General features: G+C 42.7%; 1 protein-coding gene across 2 annotated transcripts in view; it reads left to right on the top strand.

The window, feature by feature from the left end:
- Positions 1–20,026, top strand: part of TGFBR3 (transforming growth factor beta receptor 3) — a 350,647-nt gene that overhangs the window by 214,352 nt on the left and 116,269 nt on the right. For both annotated transcript variants that reach the window (XM_030207075.1, XM_030207074.1), the window contains exons 4-5: positions 5,802–5,985; positions 19,206–19,374. In XM_030207075.1, coding sequence (XP_030062935.1) covers positions 5,802–5,985; positions 19,206–19,374 — 353 coding nt within the window. The remainder of the gene's footprint in view (positions 1–5,801; positions 5,986–19,205; positions 19,375–20,026) is intronic.

Genomic DNA, 20,026 nt, shown 5'->3' with positions numbered 1-20,026 from the left:
GACCTGATGATCAAAAGTGAATGCGGGCACTAGAGGACATTAGTTCCATATTAGCACCTGCATTTACCAGCACAGGAAAATTAGAGGGGTCTAGCGCAGCAAACAACAAGCATACCAGGCCTTAGCGTAGATAGCATTGAAACGTAATCAAGCTCACAAAAAACGCTTATGTTTAGGCTGTAGAAAACAGATGCCAATGTGTGATTCATGTTCAGGTTTTACCAGGCACATGCGCACAGAAGCTGAGCTTACCGCAGAACTCTTCTGTGCATGCACCAAGCACAGTTCTCCTGCCGAACTCCCTAATGGTCAAAGCTATGAGCACGTCTATATTTGCATCTCATTAGCTTTGAGCATTAGGGTATTTGTTCTGTGCTGTTCCGGTGGTATTTTTATGGAGCTATTCAGAATAGCATTAGAGTTTTGATCATCAGCCCCTTAGTATGCATAGGTGCCGGGCAGTTTTGTCCCAAATGCTAGTTCAAAAAAGTATGCTTTAAGCAAAGACTTAAATTTCGGAAAGGAAAGTTCAAGACGTAAATATGGTGGTAAACTATTCCAAAGTGAAGGAGCCACAAAAAAATACGCAGAGTGCCAGGTAGACTCATATCGAGCAACTTTTGGCGATGGGAGAACAAATCTATTGGAATCGAGTGAACGCAACAGTCGAGAAGGAGTATATGGAATTGTGATTAATGATAAATAGGAAGGACGACCCTGATGAAGGGCTCGATGGGCTAGACAAAGAATTTTATAGGAACATCTAAAATAGACTGGAAGCCAGTGCAGTTGGATAAATAGAGGAGAAACATGATCATATCGCTTGGCTCGGCACAGAAAACGGGCAGCTGAATTTTGTAATGTCTGTAGACGGTGAAGAAAGGCAGAAATGCCACAGAAAACCGAATTACAATAGTCTATTCGTGAAATGACTAAGCGCCATTATTTACATGTAAAAGATGTTCAGGTCTTCTTAGTTTATTTGCTAATCTGTTACTCTCAGCCAGTTCATCATACTTCTTTACTATTGTTCAAACTGTATTTATAATCTAAACTGTAACCCACATTGAACTTGAGCTTGTTTTTGGGCTAATATGGGGTACAGTGGCGTAGCCACAGTTGGGACTGGGTGGACCAGGGCCCACCAACTTAGGGCTCAGGCCCACCCAACAGTAGCACACATTTGGTGATAGCTGGTGGGGATCCCAAGCTTAGCCAGCTGAAGACTTCCCCTTGATGGTAATGAAAACAATACTCTCCATGATACTGACACCTGCTCATACTCTGTTTTCTGCACATGCCTGCTTCAGACTGAAAAGGTGGAAAGAAGCGTTTTCCCACCTGCTGAGATATTTTTTTGGGGGGGGAGAACACTTGGTGCCCACCCACTTCTTGCCTAGGCCCACCCAAAATCTGTAGTCTGGCTACGCCCCTGGTGGGATATAAATGCCATAAATAAAGACCCCCCCCCCCCCCACTATATCTTACATTGCAGTGATATTAATTATAAGAAGTTGTACATTTAAGCTGTGTGTGGTTTGTATTCAGTGTTGAGATTTTATATTGATGTTTTTGTGTTCACTGCTCTTTGCCTGCAGATAGTGAGCAGCCAACAAATGGATCTAAATAAACAGTTCTTAGGCAGATGGAAAGTATGTCCTGTTATTTGAAAACTCTTCCCAACTCATATCCTTTGGGACTAAAGTACACAGTGTTTCATCGTGTTTCCAGAGTGTTGTGTTTACACTGGATTTAAACACCCGGTCTGCTGATGTCATTATGTGGTTCTGGGCTTGGAAATGGTAACCCATACAAGTAATAATTTTACCACTGCCTCGAAAGGCACATCCATTTCCTCTGCCTCTGATGTCAGTGCTTGTCCTTAGGCCCTGTATCTTACTAGCGGCCCTCTATCCTTCCATTCAAAAGACCCTCAGTTGGTAGTAACCCTGAGGCTCGTGAGTTGGAGTGCCTGGGTCTGGAAGAGCTGCACAGTAGGCGGCCTCCTTCCTTGAAAGGGAGTGTTCTCGCCATTCTTTGACATTTCAGTGGTTGCAGTCCTGAATGCTGCCTGCTTTGCATGGGTAATTTTCTTTATTGATTTCTTTGTTTTGAATTTGATGTTTGTGGGTAGCGCTGTGAATCAGTGTCCCCCCCCCCCCCCCCCCCATTTATTTAAGAATAGGGAAAACAGCAGCTCAGCAGTCTTCTGTGCACTTCTTTGCAAGCAAGTGCCCTTGAACACTACTGTGGAGAGACATCTCTAAGGGTGAGAAGGTAATTCACACCCTGTGTTTGTGCAGTCATTGGCCTCTTTTGAGACTGCTGACAGTGATATCAGGGGCGTAGAAAGCATTGAACAAGCCCAGCAAAATGCTCAGGGCTACCCAAATGGTAAGGGCCACTTGAAACTGCATGCAGATGACCTCCCACCTGCACCCAGGTCCAACGTTGTTCCAGCTTTCCTTCCCCCCCCACCCTACGGGGCCTCCCCTTGCTGCAGCAGATTGCGGCAGAGAGAGTATTGAAAGCTGCTGCTCTGGCAGGCGGAGCCTCTGCTATGTACCGCCTCTCTAATGCACCTTTCTGTGGGTACGATGCAGCAGAGGAAAGGCTCTGCCTGCCAGAGTGGCAGCTTTCAGTACTCTCTGCCACTATCTTCTGCAGTGTGTAGAGGCCCAGTGGGGGATGGGAGATGGAGTGATGCCAAATTGGCTGGTAGGGTGGGGGGGGGGGCAGGGGGGTGGCAAAATAGGGACAGGGACATAGAGGGGCAAAACTGGACAGGGAAGGAGGGAAAGGGACATAGAGAAGAGATGCTGAACATGGGGTGAGGTTACGGACAGAGACACAGATAGATAGGGACACACAGAAAAGATGAATGCCATAGAGAAAGAAGAAGTGTCAAAGGGACAAGAGAGACAGAAGAGAGTTAAGAAAAAAAAAAACAGAAGAGCAAAACAGAGAGACCAAGACTAAAGCAAAAATAGAAATTTTTTTTTTCTGAATTTATTAATTTTAATATGTCAGCTTTAGGAAATGCGCATCCCTCCCCCCCACCCCTCCAGGTCCCCGCAATTTTTCCATCCAGGGTCCATTCAGTCCTAGCTATGCCACTGTGTGATATCAATTATATCAAATTATGATGGTGGTTTTATTGATGTGAACACATGGCCACCAAGAACTGAACTGAAAATACCAACTCATTCCATGAAGGCCCCAAACAGCTGTTGGATTGTAAGGTGTTCGATCACTGCTGAACTGACCCTGTAGTCCTTTAGCCAGTCTAGAGGTGAAAAGCCCTGTGCCCTGCCCAGGTAGGTCCAGTTGTTGCCAGGGAAGGAAGTTCTTCACCTTTTGCTTGAGGGATGGGGATGAGGTTTGAGAGTTTATCTCTCAGTCGTTCTCCAGCAGCAAGTTCCAGAAGATGACTACTTTTAAGTGAAAAAATATTTCCTCCTTTTTGTTTTAAAAGTATTTCCATGTAATTTCATTGAGTGTCTGCTGGTCTTTGCACTTTTTCAAAAAGTGAAAAATCAATTCACTTCTACCCGTTATACACCACTCAGGATTTTATAGACCTCAATCATATCCCCCCTCAGCCATTTCTTTTCCAAGCTGCAGATCCCTAACCTCTTTAGCCTTTCCTTATATGGGAGGAGTTCCTTCCCCTTTATCATTTTGATCACTCTTCTTTGAACCTTTTCTAATTCCGCTGTATCTTTTTTGAGATACAGCGACCAGAATTGAATGCAGTACTCAAGGTGAGATCGCACCATGGTCTTATTTTGCATCCCTTTCCTAATTATTCCTAGCATCCTGTTTGCTTTTTTGACTGCTGCCGCACACTGGGCAGAAAATTTCTGCATATTGTCTACAGTGACTCCTAGATCTTTTTCTTGAGTGCTAACTCCTAAGGTGGACCCTAGCATCAGAAAATTATGATTTGAATTATTGTTCCCAATGTGCATCATTTTGCATTTGTCCACATTAAATTTCATCTGCCATTTGGATGCCCAGTCTTCCAGTTTCCTAAGGTCTTCCTGCAATTTTTTACAGTCTGCATTTGTATTGACAACTTTTAATAGTTTTGTGTCATCTGCAAATTGAATCACCTCACTTGTTCCATTTTTAAGATCATTTTCAAATATGTTAAATAGCACCGGTCCCAGTACACATCCCTGCGGCACCCCACTGTTCACCCTCCTCCATTGAGAAAAATGGCCATTTAACCTGACCCTCTGTTTTCTGTTCAATAACCAATTCCTAATCAACAGAAGGACATTGCTTCCTTTCCCATGTCATTTTAATTTTCTCAGGTGTCTCTCATGAGGAAAGTCCATAGTCCGTTATTGAGATGGACCTGTGGAAGCCACTGTTTGCCCTGGGATTGGTAGCATGGAATGTTGCTACTAATTGGGTTTCTGCCAGGTACTTGTGACCTGGATTGGCCACTGTTGGAAGCAGGATACTGGGCTAGATGGACCATTGGTCTGACCCAGTATAGCTATTCTTAAGTTCTTATGCATGGTAAAGACCCACATTTCTTGTTTTGTGCCTGGAGGGCCTGTTTTGGTGGGTCAACCTCAGGTAAAATCAGACTACAGTCATGAAAGCCTTGTGCTAACCAGGTACCTTCCATCATACTTCTCCCTATTGGTCCCCCTCCAAGTACAAGACTAGTAAGCAGATGCTGATTTTATTTGTACCTTAATGTGGAGCCTGTTTACTAACTGACTCAAAAGTTTTGCAATTATTGTGGATTAATGGCTAAAATGAGCCTGAGGTAACCACAAAACCTCTTGGAGCTGTTCTCAGCACTTTAGGGAAGGCAGCTGTGCAGATGGGAGGTAATTCTTTAACAAGACGCCTAGAAGAAGTCTATTCTATAAAGGGGGGAGGGGGTAATTTTGTATAGATCACCTGTGTACAACTGCCATTATAGGATACTAGTGTGAGTCTACGTTTACACGCCTAACTTTGGCAGCGGTGGCCCTACCCCTGGCCTGGCTCAGTCTCTTGGCGGCCCTGCTTTGCAGTTGCATACTCTGTAATTAAGTGGTGCCAATTAGAGCCAATTAAGCCCTATTACAGCCTGTTATTGCTTGTTAGCACCAGTTACCGGCTTCTTATTAAATTAAGTTACGTGCACAACTGACCTTATTCTATAACTTAGGCACACAAATTTGCATGCGCAGCTTTCTAGAATCTCAAGGGTCTGCTTTCCTTTACAGAATACTAACATAACAGCAAAAATACATGTCTATAATTTAGATATAAGCCAGTCATAGAGGTGGGTTAATCACTTGCATCTGTATGCTAGAGCTGTGCGTGTAAGTTAGAGTATTCTGTAAGTTATACGTTTAAATGTGAGTTCTGCCCGTGCTGTGTGCAGAATCCACCTTCGTGTATCCTTGCCTGTAAAATAAGTTCTATGAAAGTTATGCACGCATTTTGACTTTCAGCTTGTACTTTTTAGAATTACCCCCTTCATTCAGGACAGCGGATGCTACTGTATGAGAGTTGTAACTGTGTTCCGTGTTATCGCTCATGCTGTTAACCTGCAGTAGTAGCCATTGCTCTGCATCACCGGCATGACTGTCGTCCTCAAAGTTATCTGTAGTGTCAGCATGCTGTGTTAACTGTCCGCATGGGGCCACAAGGATTTAAAATGGTCTTTAGTGTGCCCTAACAAAATTGGCTCCTCTGTGTTGCCGTTGCTGTGTGCGATTAACAGGACCTTTGTCGTTCTGTTCCAGGTGAACCTATTAACATTAGAATTTCATTTCTCTTCCCATCAGGTACCTGCAGGCTCCAGTGTTCAGTTTGAGGAAGGAAATTTTTCCTTGTCAGCAGAAACAGAGGTAAAGCAACTCCCTCAGGGAAATGAGCGTCTGCTACAGTGGGCCCAACGGAAATACCGAGCAGTTACATCTTTCAGTGAAGTGAAAATGTCTAGGAACATTTACATCAAAGTGGGTGAAGGTAAGTGTCACCAGATCAGACAGAGAGGAAGTCCTAGAGAGGCGGAGGATTCTCGTGCTATGTAATTTAGGAATATAATAGTGGTAGGAAGTTGCAGTCTGTCTGCTGTCAGGGGTGGTATACTCATGCATGCGGCAGAGCACGATGGACATTGGTGCACTCAGTGGTCACTGATGGCATATGCCAGCAGAACAAGAGGTAGAGATGCAGAGGCGCATGCTCATGCACCTACAAAGGCCGGCAGCAAGAATCTCTGCTAAGCAAACAGCAAGCAACAGGCAGTGAGGTCCTTGGTGCATTTATCATGGTGTATTAGACTACAAGAGGGAGACCTCCACAACAGCAGTGTCTGGTTTGTTTACAGATTTGATACACCAGTAATACAATACAGCAATGTACGTATATAATCCTTTCCTTTCCTTCATTCTTCCAAAAGTGTTGTTCTTACAGTGGGGACCCCATTTCGATATGATGCAAAGATAGGCTTATAGCAGGGGTTCTTAACTTTTTTTTGGGGGGTGGGGGGGGGGGGGAGGGTTCCTGGACCTCTTTAACAATTTCCTTCCTAAACCTCATGTCCACTAGTGACTACTGACAGCTACATATGTCATTAACATGTTGCTAGGGTTACAGTGGTACACAGTTATACTGCCAATAGCTGTCCTAATAAATGACTTTCAATAAACTGCCTCAGATTTCAAGACTCTTTAGGAACCCCGTATGACCTGGGGTGTGGGCACTGCTGATTAAGGACCCCTGGCTTATAAAGATCTGAAATCGTGTGATGTGCTTAGGATATGTCAGTGACAGAAGTCTGGCTTCAAACTAGCTTACTTGGTTCTTAGCCCAGTGCTGTAACCACTAAGCCACTTCCCCATCACAGAGCTGCCAAGGGGGCCTGATCTTAAGAGGAAGATTTTAAGCTACACCCCCAGTTCTACACCACTCTACCCAGCCATGTCCCAGACCTGTCCATTCCGCTTCCTGGCTCACCCCCTGACAAACTTCAGCTCTAGTATCAACAAGCCACCTTCCCTTTGGGCAGTAGGAGACTCCTTATTTAAATTTCGTCTCCTGTTGCCACAAGACCAGTCTCGTGATAAAAACTGCAAAATCTCACAGCTCTTATCATAAGTGGCCCCGTGGCAGGAGAAGATGTCTTATTAAGGCATCTCTTCCTGCCAGTGGGGAGACTGCTCAGTGGGAGTTCTTCACTCCTCAACTTGAGTACCGTAGATAACGAATGAAAGTGGGAATCTCACGCTAAATGTGGGAGACTTGGCAAGTTTGCCATAAGGGCTTATAATATTAGCTTAGCACGTTTCAGAAGACAGCACATTATGGGTTTTTTTTTTGTTTTATCCCAAAACATTTTAATCTCCAAAATGATAATCCCAGCTTCCATAGTTTTTACAAGACCCATGAAAGTAGTTTCAGTTCAGTATGCAGAGATGAATGGCTGAAGAGCAGGAATGTTAGTTATTCTTTGCTTCTTGAGATAAGCACCTGATGATTGATGATGGAACTAGTTTTATTCCTCTGAGAGGCCTTCCAGTGTAATCTTATCTCTGCTGACAGCCACTTCTAGAAGGCAGAGTGTCAAAGGAACAGAACAAGGATCTAGTATCAAAACAAAGGAGGTGTTGGTGATATTAAAAATGCAGAAATGATGTGTGTCAACAGCCTTAATGTGCAACTGTGGCTCCCAAAATCTAGTCTCACAGAAACCCAAACAGATCTGATTTACAAGGTACCAACATATGCAAGTTAATATAGCCATTAGTCCAGATATATGCAGATGAATATGTGAGCATTTGTTCTGACAAGCAGACCTGTTGGGAGTTCTTGAAGATGTTATTTGGGAATTTATTGTTCATGGAGTCAAACAGGTGATGTGGTGGGGAGGGGTGGTGCACACAGGATTTATTGAATACTGTTTATAATTCAGATGTTAGGTGCGTTTTTAGCTAGGGCCCGAGCTGGTAACAGTATTAGAGTTCTGGAGGCAGTACTGGTAGCAGGATCAGATTAATCTATTACTCCTTGGCTAAGAACCAGGCTGGATTTGTCCAGTATCTCGGAGCTGATGAGCTATGAGATTGTGCTTGTGAAATGTCTGAGGTTCTGCTTGGTGGGGCAGCTTCATTGCTGGCCACGCTCGCTCTTGTTTGATAGAACATGGAACATGATGACAGGAGGGAGAATAATGGGGGTTTATGAGGTTTCTTATGGAGTGCTCCAAGCGTCCACACTTTTTCCCTCCTGTTTAGCATTTTTTTGACAGCCTGTAGGGAGGTAGTCCAGTCATGTGGATTTACTTTTTATCTATATGCAGATGCCATTCAGATGGTAGTCCTCATAGATGAAAATCTATCTAAAGCTTTGCTTAGCACCAATGCTGAGTTGGTTGCAAACTAACTTTCTGGTTACAAATGAACCAAAGCTGGAAATTTGGTGCATCAGAAAGTAAGATTTAGCAGTTGGTAGCAGTAAGAGTTTGACCTATGGTGATGTGATTGCTGTTCGGGATGCACAGAATTAAGATGGACTTGGGAAAATCCATTGTTCATTTCTGAGATAAACAGCATAAAATCTGATTAACTCTTTTGGAATCATGACAGAAACTTGAGTCCTGGATTGGATACTGTTGGAAACAGGATACTGGGCTTGAAGTATGCTAATGTTTGTGTTCTTAGATTCAGAGTTTGGGAATTGGTTGAATGGAGGTGAATACAGGTGTTGTCCTTTCAAGTTGGTTAGGAAACCAATTTTTAGATCAAGGAGCTGTTCACTCAGTTATACTCATTTTAGTATTTATTCTTCTAGATTATTAGCTCTGTATATTGGTCTCCCTGTTAAGTTATGAAGAGACTAAATTATTCAGTTTTGTGGCTTGGCTGTAAGGAGGAGTGAAAAGCAGGCTGGTGCTGGACTGCTGCTTGTCACCGTGCACTGGTTATGCGCTTATTTTTAGTTTTTGGGTGCTGCGGCAGAGTCATCCTACTTTCCTGCTGGAGAGGGTAGATAGTATTGCATTTCCTTGGCTTTTGTGCTACAGCCGGGGATTTGTATTTGAGGTCCCTATGATAAGTTTTATGATGGATGTGCTTAGCCTAGAGCATTCTTGCTAGTTATTCCACAGCTGTGGAATAGGTTGTCTGTGGAGGTCCACCAGGAACCCAATCAGTTAACATGCAGGCAAAAGAGGAGTCTTTTTGTTCCCTTGTTGAGGGAGGGAGGATTTACCCCGCTTTAGGATTGGAAGTAGTTCATTACTGTTGGTTCTGAATTTAGCATTATTGTATTGTACACTGCTTTGGATAAACATGTTCAAGAAAGTGGCCTATGCTTTGTGAAATAAAGGTTAGATGTCCTATTTTAGAAAAAGCAGCATTAATATCCCAGTACTGCATATGAATCTTTTTTCACTACACAATAATCACTTCTGAATTTTTGTTTAGGCAGGATTCAGTATTCCATCAGCGGTGTTCAACATTTTGCTGAGCACCACCAGCGTCAAACCCGTAAATTCACTGCCAGGCCATGTCTGAGCTTTGGAGTTGAATTTCTGGGTTTGCAGTGCCGGCTAACACACAGCCGGTTAACTGCAATATTTAGCACTTAACCATCTACGGTTTACTGCATAAAGATAGGACTGAGTTTTTTTATGTAGCTAACCTGACCAGTTAAGTTCTAAATATTAGTGGAGGAGTAGCCTAGCGGTTAGTGCAGTGGACTTTGATCCTGGGCAACTGAGTTCAATTCCCGCTGCAGCTCCTTGTGACTCTGGGCAAGTCACTTAACCCTCCATTGCCCCTGGTACAAACTAAGTACCTGAATATATGTAAACCGCTTTGAATGTAGTTGCAAAAACCTCAGACGGACGGTATATCAAGTCCCATTTCCCTTTCCCTATTTGAGATTCTATATGGAATGTTGCTACTATTGGAGATTCTAGATGGAATGTTGCTACTATTGGAGATTCTACATGGAATGTTGCTACTATTAGAGATTCTACATGGAATGTTGCTATTCCACTAGCAACATTCCATGTAGAAGCCTGCCCTTGCAGATTAGCAACGCAGCCACGCAGGCTTCTGTTTCTGTGGGTCTGACGATCTGCATGAATCCACATATTTTTATTATTTTGACCTATAAAACCACTTGTCCCTGAAACATGTTGAAAACAGAATAATCAATTTGTGTATCTATTGTTAAATCTTTTTATTATTAAAGAAGTCAGTAAACAAACAAGGTAATAGTACAGTGTTCATTTGCATTTTGTGAATACGCACTATTAAGCATATCCAACCCCTAATTACCTTGACCAATCCCAATTCCCTCTTCTATCATTGTATGAATTCTGTGCATAATGAAACTAGCAACAATATACAAAACAGAATACAGAATTATATCAGTGAATGGAGGATTGAAAAGATATATAATCTGAGAAGCACTGATATTCCACTAACAGAACTGAATCTCCCCAGCACTCCCCCTCTACTCCCCCACTGAGGAAAAAACCGCTGAAATGTAAAATACTGGTCACAAAGACCACATCGCTTATAAAGTTAAACCCCCCTGCACTGCCTACTAAGATACTTCAACATGGGAGAGAAGCTTGGATTCTTGTAGTCTCCACTCCACCTAATAACCAGAGGAAATCCTATGGTATATTCCTATTCTAAAAACAAAACAAAACCACCTCTCGGAACCTGGAATCCTGAGGCACTACAAAATGTTTAAAATAAAACTACGAGCCCTCGGGGCAAGGGAAAAAAATATATGGTTCCCAGACTGCCATCCATTTGTGTATTTAAAATGTAAACTTCTACAAAAGAGATGAAGTGAAGATGTGATTCCATGTGCCCCAATGAAAGGAGAGTTTAATTTTACTTCCAATTAATTTCAGTATATTTCTTCTTTATAACACCTGACTTCCCAAGCAGATTACAGCATCAGCTAAGATGAACCCATCAGGAAACAGGATATCCTCACTGAAATTTGGCCATGTATGACTGTATTCTATAGAACAGAGTGAAAAATAAGCACAAAATGCAATGTTTCTACCAGCTGCAATAATTATTTTGTGCTGTTTTAGTGATTTTCAATTTTATTTCATGATATATATGTACATATGGGAAGCTTTCAAATAAATAAAAAAGCTGTCAAATAAAAACACACAGAGGCAGTCAAATATCTTTGTCATTATAAGCAAAAGTAAAGTCATATAGCGCAGCACTGCAAATTACAAAGCAAGCTATGGAGTACTGACAAATACATTTTGAATATAACCCTCCCCCCCTTTCTCAGACCCCTTGAAAACTCCCCAAATCCCCCAACTCTTTTTACATCCCCAGCCCGATCCCCTCCTAACAGAGAAAATGCAAAACTTAGGAAGTTTAATAAAACAATATAATCTTCACAAGTTTGCTATTGTTTTGCTGTGACCAATATGGCGGCAAGCTCCGCCCACTGCCTTCAGCCCAGATAATGAGCCAGATAGGCTCATGACATCTCCTGTCATTAAACCTCCTTGGCACACACTCGTCCTAGAAAGACACACAAGGGAAGGGAATAGCAAAAGGAGGGGAGGTACATGCCCACCATGTGTGATGCCTTTACAAGATCTTGCCAGCTGAAGTCAAAGTAGCAAAATGTGCCTTCATACTAGGCCCAAAACGAAAACAAACCTTCACAGAATAAGGTTCATGGCATACCTAAATACAGGTTTCTCAAATTGTATGTACATTGACTGTGTGTTCAGAGTTCTTGTGAACATGGTGTGATGCTTCTAAAGTGTCTCTCTTCATAACAGCTGCATAGCAGGGGTTCACTAAATATTTGTGAAGGAAAAGTAATCTCATAAATTCACCAATTTTTATAGTCCATATTGACTTCTGTCTAAGTCACTGTAGTAGTCTAGGTAGAAAACAGCAGTTCTGTAAGGCCAGACCAGCCCTGATGTTATGAGTTGCATATACACTGAAGATTTATATTTTAAGGGAAACCTTCCTGTTAGAATCAGGACCTTGCAAAGATAACAGTGCTGTTGCTCTGATAGTTTTTCATTTTTGCACTTTCAGGAAGGAGGACGACTCAGAGGAAATAGGAATAATATAGTTCAGAGGAGGCGGTGGGTGCCTAGCAGGGGAAGACTGACAGTGATCTGGGCCCCCAGGCAATAAGGGTCAGGGACTCCGTACCACCCATCCAATATATATTACTGGCTATTAATAGTTAGGGGAGAATGGGCCTCCTATTGCAAGCCCTCAGACAGACTGGGCAGTCTGCCCTGGTGCCTAAAATAGCCTACTAGAAGAGGTTGTAGTAGCCAAACCCATGACAGAATTCAAAGTATGTTTGAGACAGATACAGACCTTGATGATAAGTGAGAATGAGGGATATGAGAGAGGAACAGGGCAGGGCACATAGAGGGTTATACTATAAAGAAGATGCTAACATTTTACACACCAAATATACTCGTAAATGCTTAGAATACTGACATATACACACATATACTCATAAATGCCAAGAATCCATCTGTGTGCCATTCTGTAAATATGCACATATCTTCCATAGCATGTACTTGACAGGTGTCTGCAGACATAGCCTGGATGGAGTGTGGGTGAGACTCGTATGTATACATGTCACTTACATATCTCTGGCATTTAGGTGCAAGGGCGGCCCTACCATTAGGCCACCTGAAGTGGGGGCCTCAGGCTGCACTCTTCTGATGCAGCATCGCCTCCCGCCCTTACTTCCCCAACACCTTTCCACCAATTTACCTTTTCTTTTTTGTTTTTCCAAAGGCGACAGCAGTGATTCCCAGAGGCTGCCCTGCCACCGGTCCTGGCCCCTTTTGTCTACTGCTTCCTGCCTCCGAGGAAACGGTAAGTTACGTCAGAGAGGCGGGTCGCAGTAGAGAGAAGGGGCCAGGATCTGCGGCATGGCAGCCTCTGGAAATCGCTGCTGCCTTTGGAAAAACGAGAAAGAAAAGGTAAATTGGTGGAAGGGGGTTGGGGAAGGAAGGGGAGAGATGGCAGACTCATGGCGGGAGGGGGTGGCAGCGATGGCAGCTCATTCCTCGCCTTGGGGGGGGGGGGCGGTGATGGCGGCTCATTCCTTACCTCAGACAGCAGTTTGTCTTGGCCGCCTGTTTAGGTGTGAGCATTTAACTGTATGGCTGGTGTAAGTGCTGATGCCTTACCGTGAACTCACATTTGTAACCGGTTGTGCTAGTATTCTATGGAAGACAGTAGGCACCTACTTTCCATTATAGAACAGGCTCTTAATAGGCCCCTATTTATAAAATTGCTCTCCTGTTGATATTGGGCATGACAGCTATGGTAACTGGGTAATATAAAAGTCTAACAGGTACTATGTAATTTTATATAAGTGACTTAAAAAAAACGGGATTCGTCTCATATGTATGTACCAAATCCAGGGACACGTTCCATTTGTTTTTATTTCTGGTTACTATTTTTTAATTAATTATTATTATTTTTTTTTTTACTAAAGCGATGATAAGAGGAGTTGGAAATAGAGTATACACTTGAAGGCATAACCTTATGAAGCAGAAGCAGATGCCTTCAGTATACTTGTACATTGCAGGTGTAGAGAAATAGGTAAAAATAATCTCACCAGCCTTAAACTAGGTGTCTTCTTACTACAACTAATCATTTCTATAGTGCTACTAGACATACGTAGCACTGTACACATTATATGCAGGTACTTTCTCTGTCCTTAGAGGGTTCACAATCTAAGTTTTTGTATCTGCGGCAATGGAGGGTTAAGTGACTTGCCCAAGGAGCTGCAACAGGAATTGAACCCAGGTCGCCAGGATCAAAGCCTGCTACACTAGCCATTAGGCCACTCCGCCACTAAAAGTAATCTTGTTCTGCTGTAATATTTTATATGGTCAGTGGGTTTCTTTGGACATTAAACTATTGAGGTCATTAATTATTATGCTTTCTGCATCTCTCTTTGGTTCTTCAACTAGATTATTTAGGCAGCTAACTCTTTGTCCTTCATTTCATACTAGAATACTCAGTGTTCAGTACTTCATCTTTCTCTTCCTTTAGTTATTAAGACAAAAGTGAATTATATGAAATTCTGGAAGTTATTGAAACTTATTTTTGGAAGACATTAGCTTTGTCCTTTTATTGTTTTGTACTAGGAGTACTTTTATTGTACATTGTTTGAACCCTTTTTTAAAGGTGAAATAGCGATTAACAAGAGTAGCATTAACATTTAAAATTGTTATATATTGCCTACTTGTCTCAGAGGGCATCAAAGCAGTTTACAACTATTAAAAATTAAAAATGGAGGGCCCAATATTTGAAGCAATTTAACCAAGCAGGAGAGGCTCCTGCCTGGTTAAATAGCATTCGATGTCCCGGCTGCTAATGTCCACTGGCATTTAAAGGGGCGGGGCTGCTGAATATCAAACCATCGCAGCTGCCTGATTAGTGCCAGGGTGATCTGGGGACAGAGGGAGGCATCATTATGTGTACCCTGTACCCTCACACTAGCCCCATCCACTGCAGAAAGGTACAGGTCTCAGTCACATCATTATCCTCCTCCCATCCTATTTTCCCTTCTGCCAGTAGGAGGCGTAAGACAGCTCTTACCTGTTGGTGCCTCCTCTGCCAGTTTTATGACATGAGAAAGCACTTGTGGGAGGCAAGTTTGAGAGAGAAGCACCATTGGTGCTATTCTCTCTAACACCTCCTTCCCCCACTGGCACTGTTTTCTTTTTCCTCCTTTCATGGTGCTCTTCAAGAGTCAAGAAACTCCCCCCCCCCTTTTTTTTTTACAAAGCCGCACTAGCAGCTGCTGGTGCAGTAATGCCATAACAGCCCATTCAAAGTGAATGGGCTATGTCGGCATTACCGAGCGGCAGCCGCTAGCGCAACTTTGTAAAAGGGGGGGGGGGGGTATTGGAAAGACAAAGCTTATATGTGTTGCCAAGTACTTAAAAGGAGAAAAAGGAAGAGTAAATAATCCTGCTGATTCTGCAAATTTAGGTGCGTTCCTGATTTATGCGCACAATTTAATTGAGTAACAAGCCAAGTAGTGCCCATGATGGGCTTTTAAACAAGCAATTATTGGCACTAATTAGGTTTAATTGGAACTGACATGCGTAAAGTTAGGCATGGGAACTGCGCCTACAACTTACACGTGTTCCGAAAAAGGGGGCACAGAAATGGGAGGGTCATGGATGTTTCAGGGTGGAATGGTGGCATGGTTTCGAGTTACGTGCGTAATTACAGAATAATGATGCTCCACGGGTAAATTTAGGTGTGGGCATTTGCACCACATTGTCATTGGTGCAGATGGCCAAGCCTAAATTTACATACAACTTTCTGCTTATGCATGTATTTTATAAACCAAGCCGAACTTTAGGTGCGGCTTATTGAACACCACTTAAGTGTGTTAATCTGATTGTGAGCCCTTGTGCCTAGGCCGAGACTTAGGAAGGACCTTGTCCAAGGCCTAGGGTAGACCAAACAGGCGCTAAGCAATACCACGGGCCACAAAGCCCCACACACTCAGGACAATCAACAAGCACCACCAGAAAAGGGAGATAGACCACTCAGGCGGGCCGCAAGGCCTATCCGGAACCCACTCGTACAGAGTCCAAGCGTACGGGCCTCACGGCCGAACTGGAACAAAGTCATACACTAGGGAAGGGAAAAGAACAACAATGGGTCCCCGAAGGGACTGGAGCTCATACAGCGCACACAGCGCTAGCTAGTGACACAAGGAAAGGGTGACAGACAAAAGCTGGCAGATACAGACTACGACCAGAGGGAGAAAATGCAAACAAAGGCTACACAGAAACTCATGTAGCAGAGGGCAAAGTCCACAGGGAAAAAGGGAAAGCCTGAGACAGCATAGGACATTATAGACATGGACTCTACAAAAGCGAAGCTCCACAGGAATGACTAAACAGGGAAAAACAGGCTGAAGGAAAAGGCTGCTTTCAAATAAAGACAGGAAAGAAGCAGGCACACAAGAGTACCAAAAGGGATAAGGCAGACACCAGAGAAAGGCTGCCTAACAGAGGCAGGACTTACAGAAGGCAAATACCAAGCTCTGCACATAAAGGGTTAATACTGAGGAAAGGGGAATTAAACAGACAAAGCAGGAATGAGCTTACCACGGATAAAACAACACCAGAGCCAGACAGAGGATAGACCCAGGTGCAGTGCAGTGAAGCAATCAAATACATGCTGGTAACAACTAGCACACACAGAAACCACAAGCAACGAGAAGAGCAAGCAAACTCCAAAGAATCCTCACTGTGCCCCAGGCACACACTGAGTGAGGGAACCAGGCTTAGCTGACAGGAATTAACGCTAGAGCGTAGGCTGTAGGGAGAGGTAAGTTTAAATTGATCTGACTTCTGACGTCTGCTGCTTCAGACGTCAGCTTAATCCCCGACAGGCCAATCAGAAGTGAGTCGCAGTCATTCCCCTGCCTGTCTCCGTAGAATCATAACAAAATGGATTTTTTTAGGCGCCATTTATAATATTTACCCCAATATGTTCATCATTTTACTAGATATACTGCCCTTCTTGGGATTGACATCTAAAATGGTTTACAAATAAGTAGGGCTGCATTTTGATCGCAGCTAACTCTGCGATTATTTAATCTCCTGTCTTCTTCAAACATCTCTCTTACTCTCTTCCACTATCAACCCCTGTTCTTGGCGTAATCCGACGTCTTCTTCCCCACCCGTGTTTCAACATCATCCACCTCTATGCCAGTCTATCTTAAAAGTGGTCTTTTTTTTTACCCTTGCCAGTGGCAGTGTTGCACAGATGCTGCTTGCAGATTGGTTCAAAGCTTTCCCCCCGACCTATCCCACTGATGTAGAAAAAAAGAAGTGATGTCTGAGGATGCAGGACAGGGCAGAGGGAAGGTTTCGGGGCAGGCCACAGGCAGCATATCTGCAAAGCTGCCACTTACAGGACCCAACAGAAGACCACCTGTAAGGTAGACCAACAGAGGGGATTGAGGAGGGGGGAAAGACATGAACCCCGGGTAGGGGGAGGGGAGTGATCTGCAGACCCGCGAGCTGCAGACCAGCGAGCAGAACTGGAGGGGGTCACTGATGGACACTATGACCAAGGCAGTGAGCTCCAGCAGTAACAAGAAGAGCTTGCTGCTGCTCACCACCAAATTTGTGTCACTGCACATGGAGGTGGAGGGGAGGGAGGGAGAGGTGCTGGACAATGGGAGAGAGGAAGGAGAGGAAGGGAGAGAGAGAGAGAGAGAGAGAAAATGGACCTCATGAAAGAAGGAGAGAGAATGGATTTGGGAAAAGAGGAGAGGGAGGGAAGGAAGAGAAAGGGAAAGATACTGGATAAGGGGGTTGGAGGGACGGAGATTCAGTCCTTCAGGGAAGGGATGGGGATGGGATTTAATATACTGTCTTTCTGTGATTACAATCAAAGCAGTTTATATATTATATACAGGTACTTATTTTGTACCTTGGGCAATTGGGAGGGGGTGGATTAAGTGACTTGGCCAGAGTCACAAGGAGCTGTAGTGGGAAATAAATAAGTAAATACAATTCCTTTAATTGTGCAATTAAGCCAGATTAAAAATTTTAATCAAAATGCAGCCCTACAAGTAGGAAATACTATGAACCACAAATCAGGCAAAGTAATAAAAATCTATATAGATTACAATTAGGTTCTAATAACAGTAATTACAAATACAGGCCAAGTTCAATTACAGGTCAGGCCAGGTGAACAATATGAACAGTTACCAGGTTCTAGGTTTAGGTATTGGCCCTCGTTCTGTGGATAGTATACATTTCATAATATCATTGTGAGGTTGGACCATATGCATTCGCTGTATTAAACTGATTTTCATTTAAAGAGATGTTTTCCAGTTGTGGTTTTCTGTTTTTCAACTTTGAATATTTCTAGCATCTATAGAGCTTTGAAGTAACATTGTTGTAGCCTGATTTGTTTAAAAATAATTTTAACATGAATTCTTTGCATTATTTCAGATGCAAATAAAGCCCTGTAGTTAAAACTACAAAGCACTGAAAAAGTGTACTTTACATAGCTGGCAAAAGGATTATGAAAGTTGAATGTGCTTATTAATCAGCTCTTAGCTGTCACTGAACTGTTGTTATCTTTAATTCCTTCTTTAGAACTCTTTATCAGTACCTGGAAAACACTAGAGAAAAGTGAATTAAATGTACTTCACCTGAGATTAGGAAGTGGATTTGAAAGTATCCAGATGGTTGGTGCTTAGCCCTTTTTACGTAATTATAGTGTAGAAAAATGATATCCTAAACCTTAAATCCCCTTAATAATAGTTTATTCCTCCAGGGAGAATTTCAAGGGCCTGCCAGTCTGAAACATGATGAGAACAACACAAGGAAAACAAATTCAGCACCACAGATGATATAATTGCAATAGAACACGGCAGGCCATTTTCTGAAATAGCACTCATGTAGTTGAAGTCCGATGTGGTTTTAACTGGTTGTGCTCTTGGGGGTGAGTGGGTGGGGCTGAATCTAGTGCTCTGTGTGAATTTCAAACCCTCCAGGATTCAAAACTATTTAACTGGCCAGGAATGGCTCCTGGCCGATTAAATAGTGTTTAAGCACCTAACCGTGGATATTCTATCCCGGTTAGCCACTAATTAGTTATATTCAGTGAAAAAAACCGGCTATGTTGAGCAGTCAAAATAGGCTGCTTAAATAACATGCCTATCTTTGAAAACTAAAAAGTTAACCAGTTAGCACTGAATATCGACGTAGGCAGTTAGCGTTTTAGTTAAACCTGATATGGCCTGGCATTGAATATCTGGGTTTAAAGCCGGCAGCAGACAGCAAATGTGATGCCCGTCGGCTGCTGAATTTCGGGCCCAGAGAGTTTACTTCTCATTTTATCTGTTGGGTAATAAGTGTTCTCCCTTCACCCATCTCCCCTTTGCTATGTAATATGCTACCAAACTATCCAGCCGTGAGCTGCCTATGTTTCTATAAATATCCCAGACTATAAAATATCATGAGAAACTGTAGGGAGGAAATATGCAATTTAGATTCAAATTATTATTATTACTTTTTCGTATATAGTTGTGGAAGAATTGCGTTAACCACTGTGCATGTGTAATCTGTCCTCTGTGAAGGCTTATAGCTAGGATCAGACCTTTATTGAAATGAATCTACTGTGTTTTTTTTCCCCCAGATTCTGTTTTTCCTTCCACCTGTAATATAGACAAGAACTTTCTGTCCCTGAATTATCTGGCTGAATATCTCCAGCCTCAGCCTGCCCTGGGCTGCCTTATGTCCAACCCAGATGAAGAAAGGGAAGTCCACATCATTGAGTTAATTTCTCCCAATACTAATCCTTACAGGTAATGTGAGTGCATGAGAAACGATTAAAAGTTCTCTTTATTTCTCTTTGTATGTCGTTCTTTTACATGTAGTGGGGCAGACCACCTTGATATTGCTGCAAATGGCAGCATATCAGATACAAAAAATAGCCATGAGGAACCGAAGGGACATATACTAGAATCAGCAAAAACCAATCTCTGGAAAATATTTTAAAGTAACCGTGACCACCTTATAGTAATGTAGAGAAAAGGCATCCCTAAAATACAAAACAAACAAGGAATCCAAGCCCCTGAAAAAGCACCATTGGTCCTTAACATTTGCTTATTTCAATGCATTAGATGTTTGGGTGGACTTTAAAGATTTTTTGATATATGTAGACTTTTTCTGACCGATGATGGTGATTTTTCAGGGGGTTTGATCCCTTGTTTGTTTTGTATTTCACTGAGGTCTCTTCTTCATATTACTATAAGAAGGTCACGGTTACTTTAAAATATTTTTCACAGATTGGGTTTTGCTGATTCTAGTATATCAGACACTACATAAATAAATGTATGTATGTACAGTGCCTTATTAATCTTTCATATTCAGCTGTCTAAAAATATTATTCAAAATGCATTAAAGTAGAAGTTTGTTGTATTGATCTATAAAACACTTTTGAAGTGAAAGAACAAT

This window comes from Microcaecilia unicolor, chromosome 6 (assembly GCF_901765095.1).
Source record: "Microcaecilia unicolor chromosome 6, aMicUni1.1, whole genome shotgun sequence".
Taxonomy (NCBI): Eukaryota; Metazoa; Chordata; class Amphibia; order Gymnophiona; family Siphonopidae; genus Microcaecilia; species Microcaecilia unicolor.
This window is presented reverse-complemented; position numbering and strand designations above follow the sequence as displayed.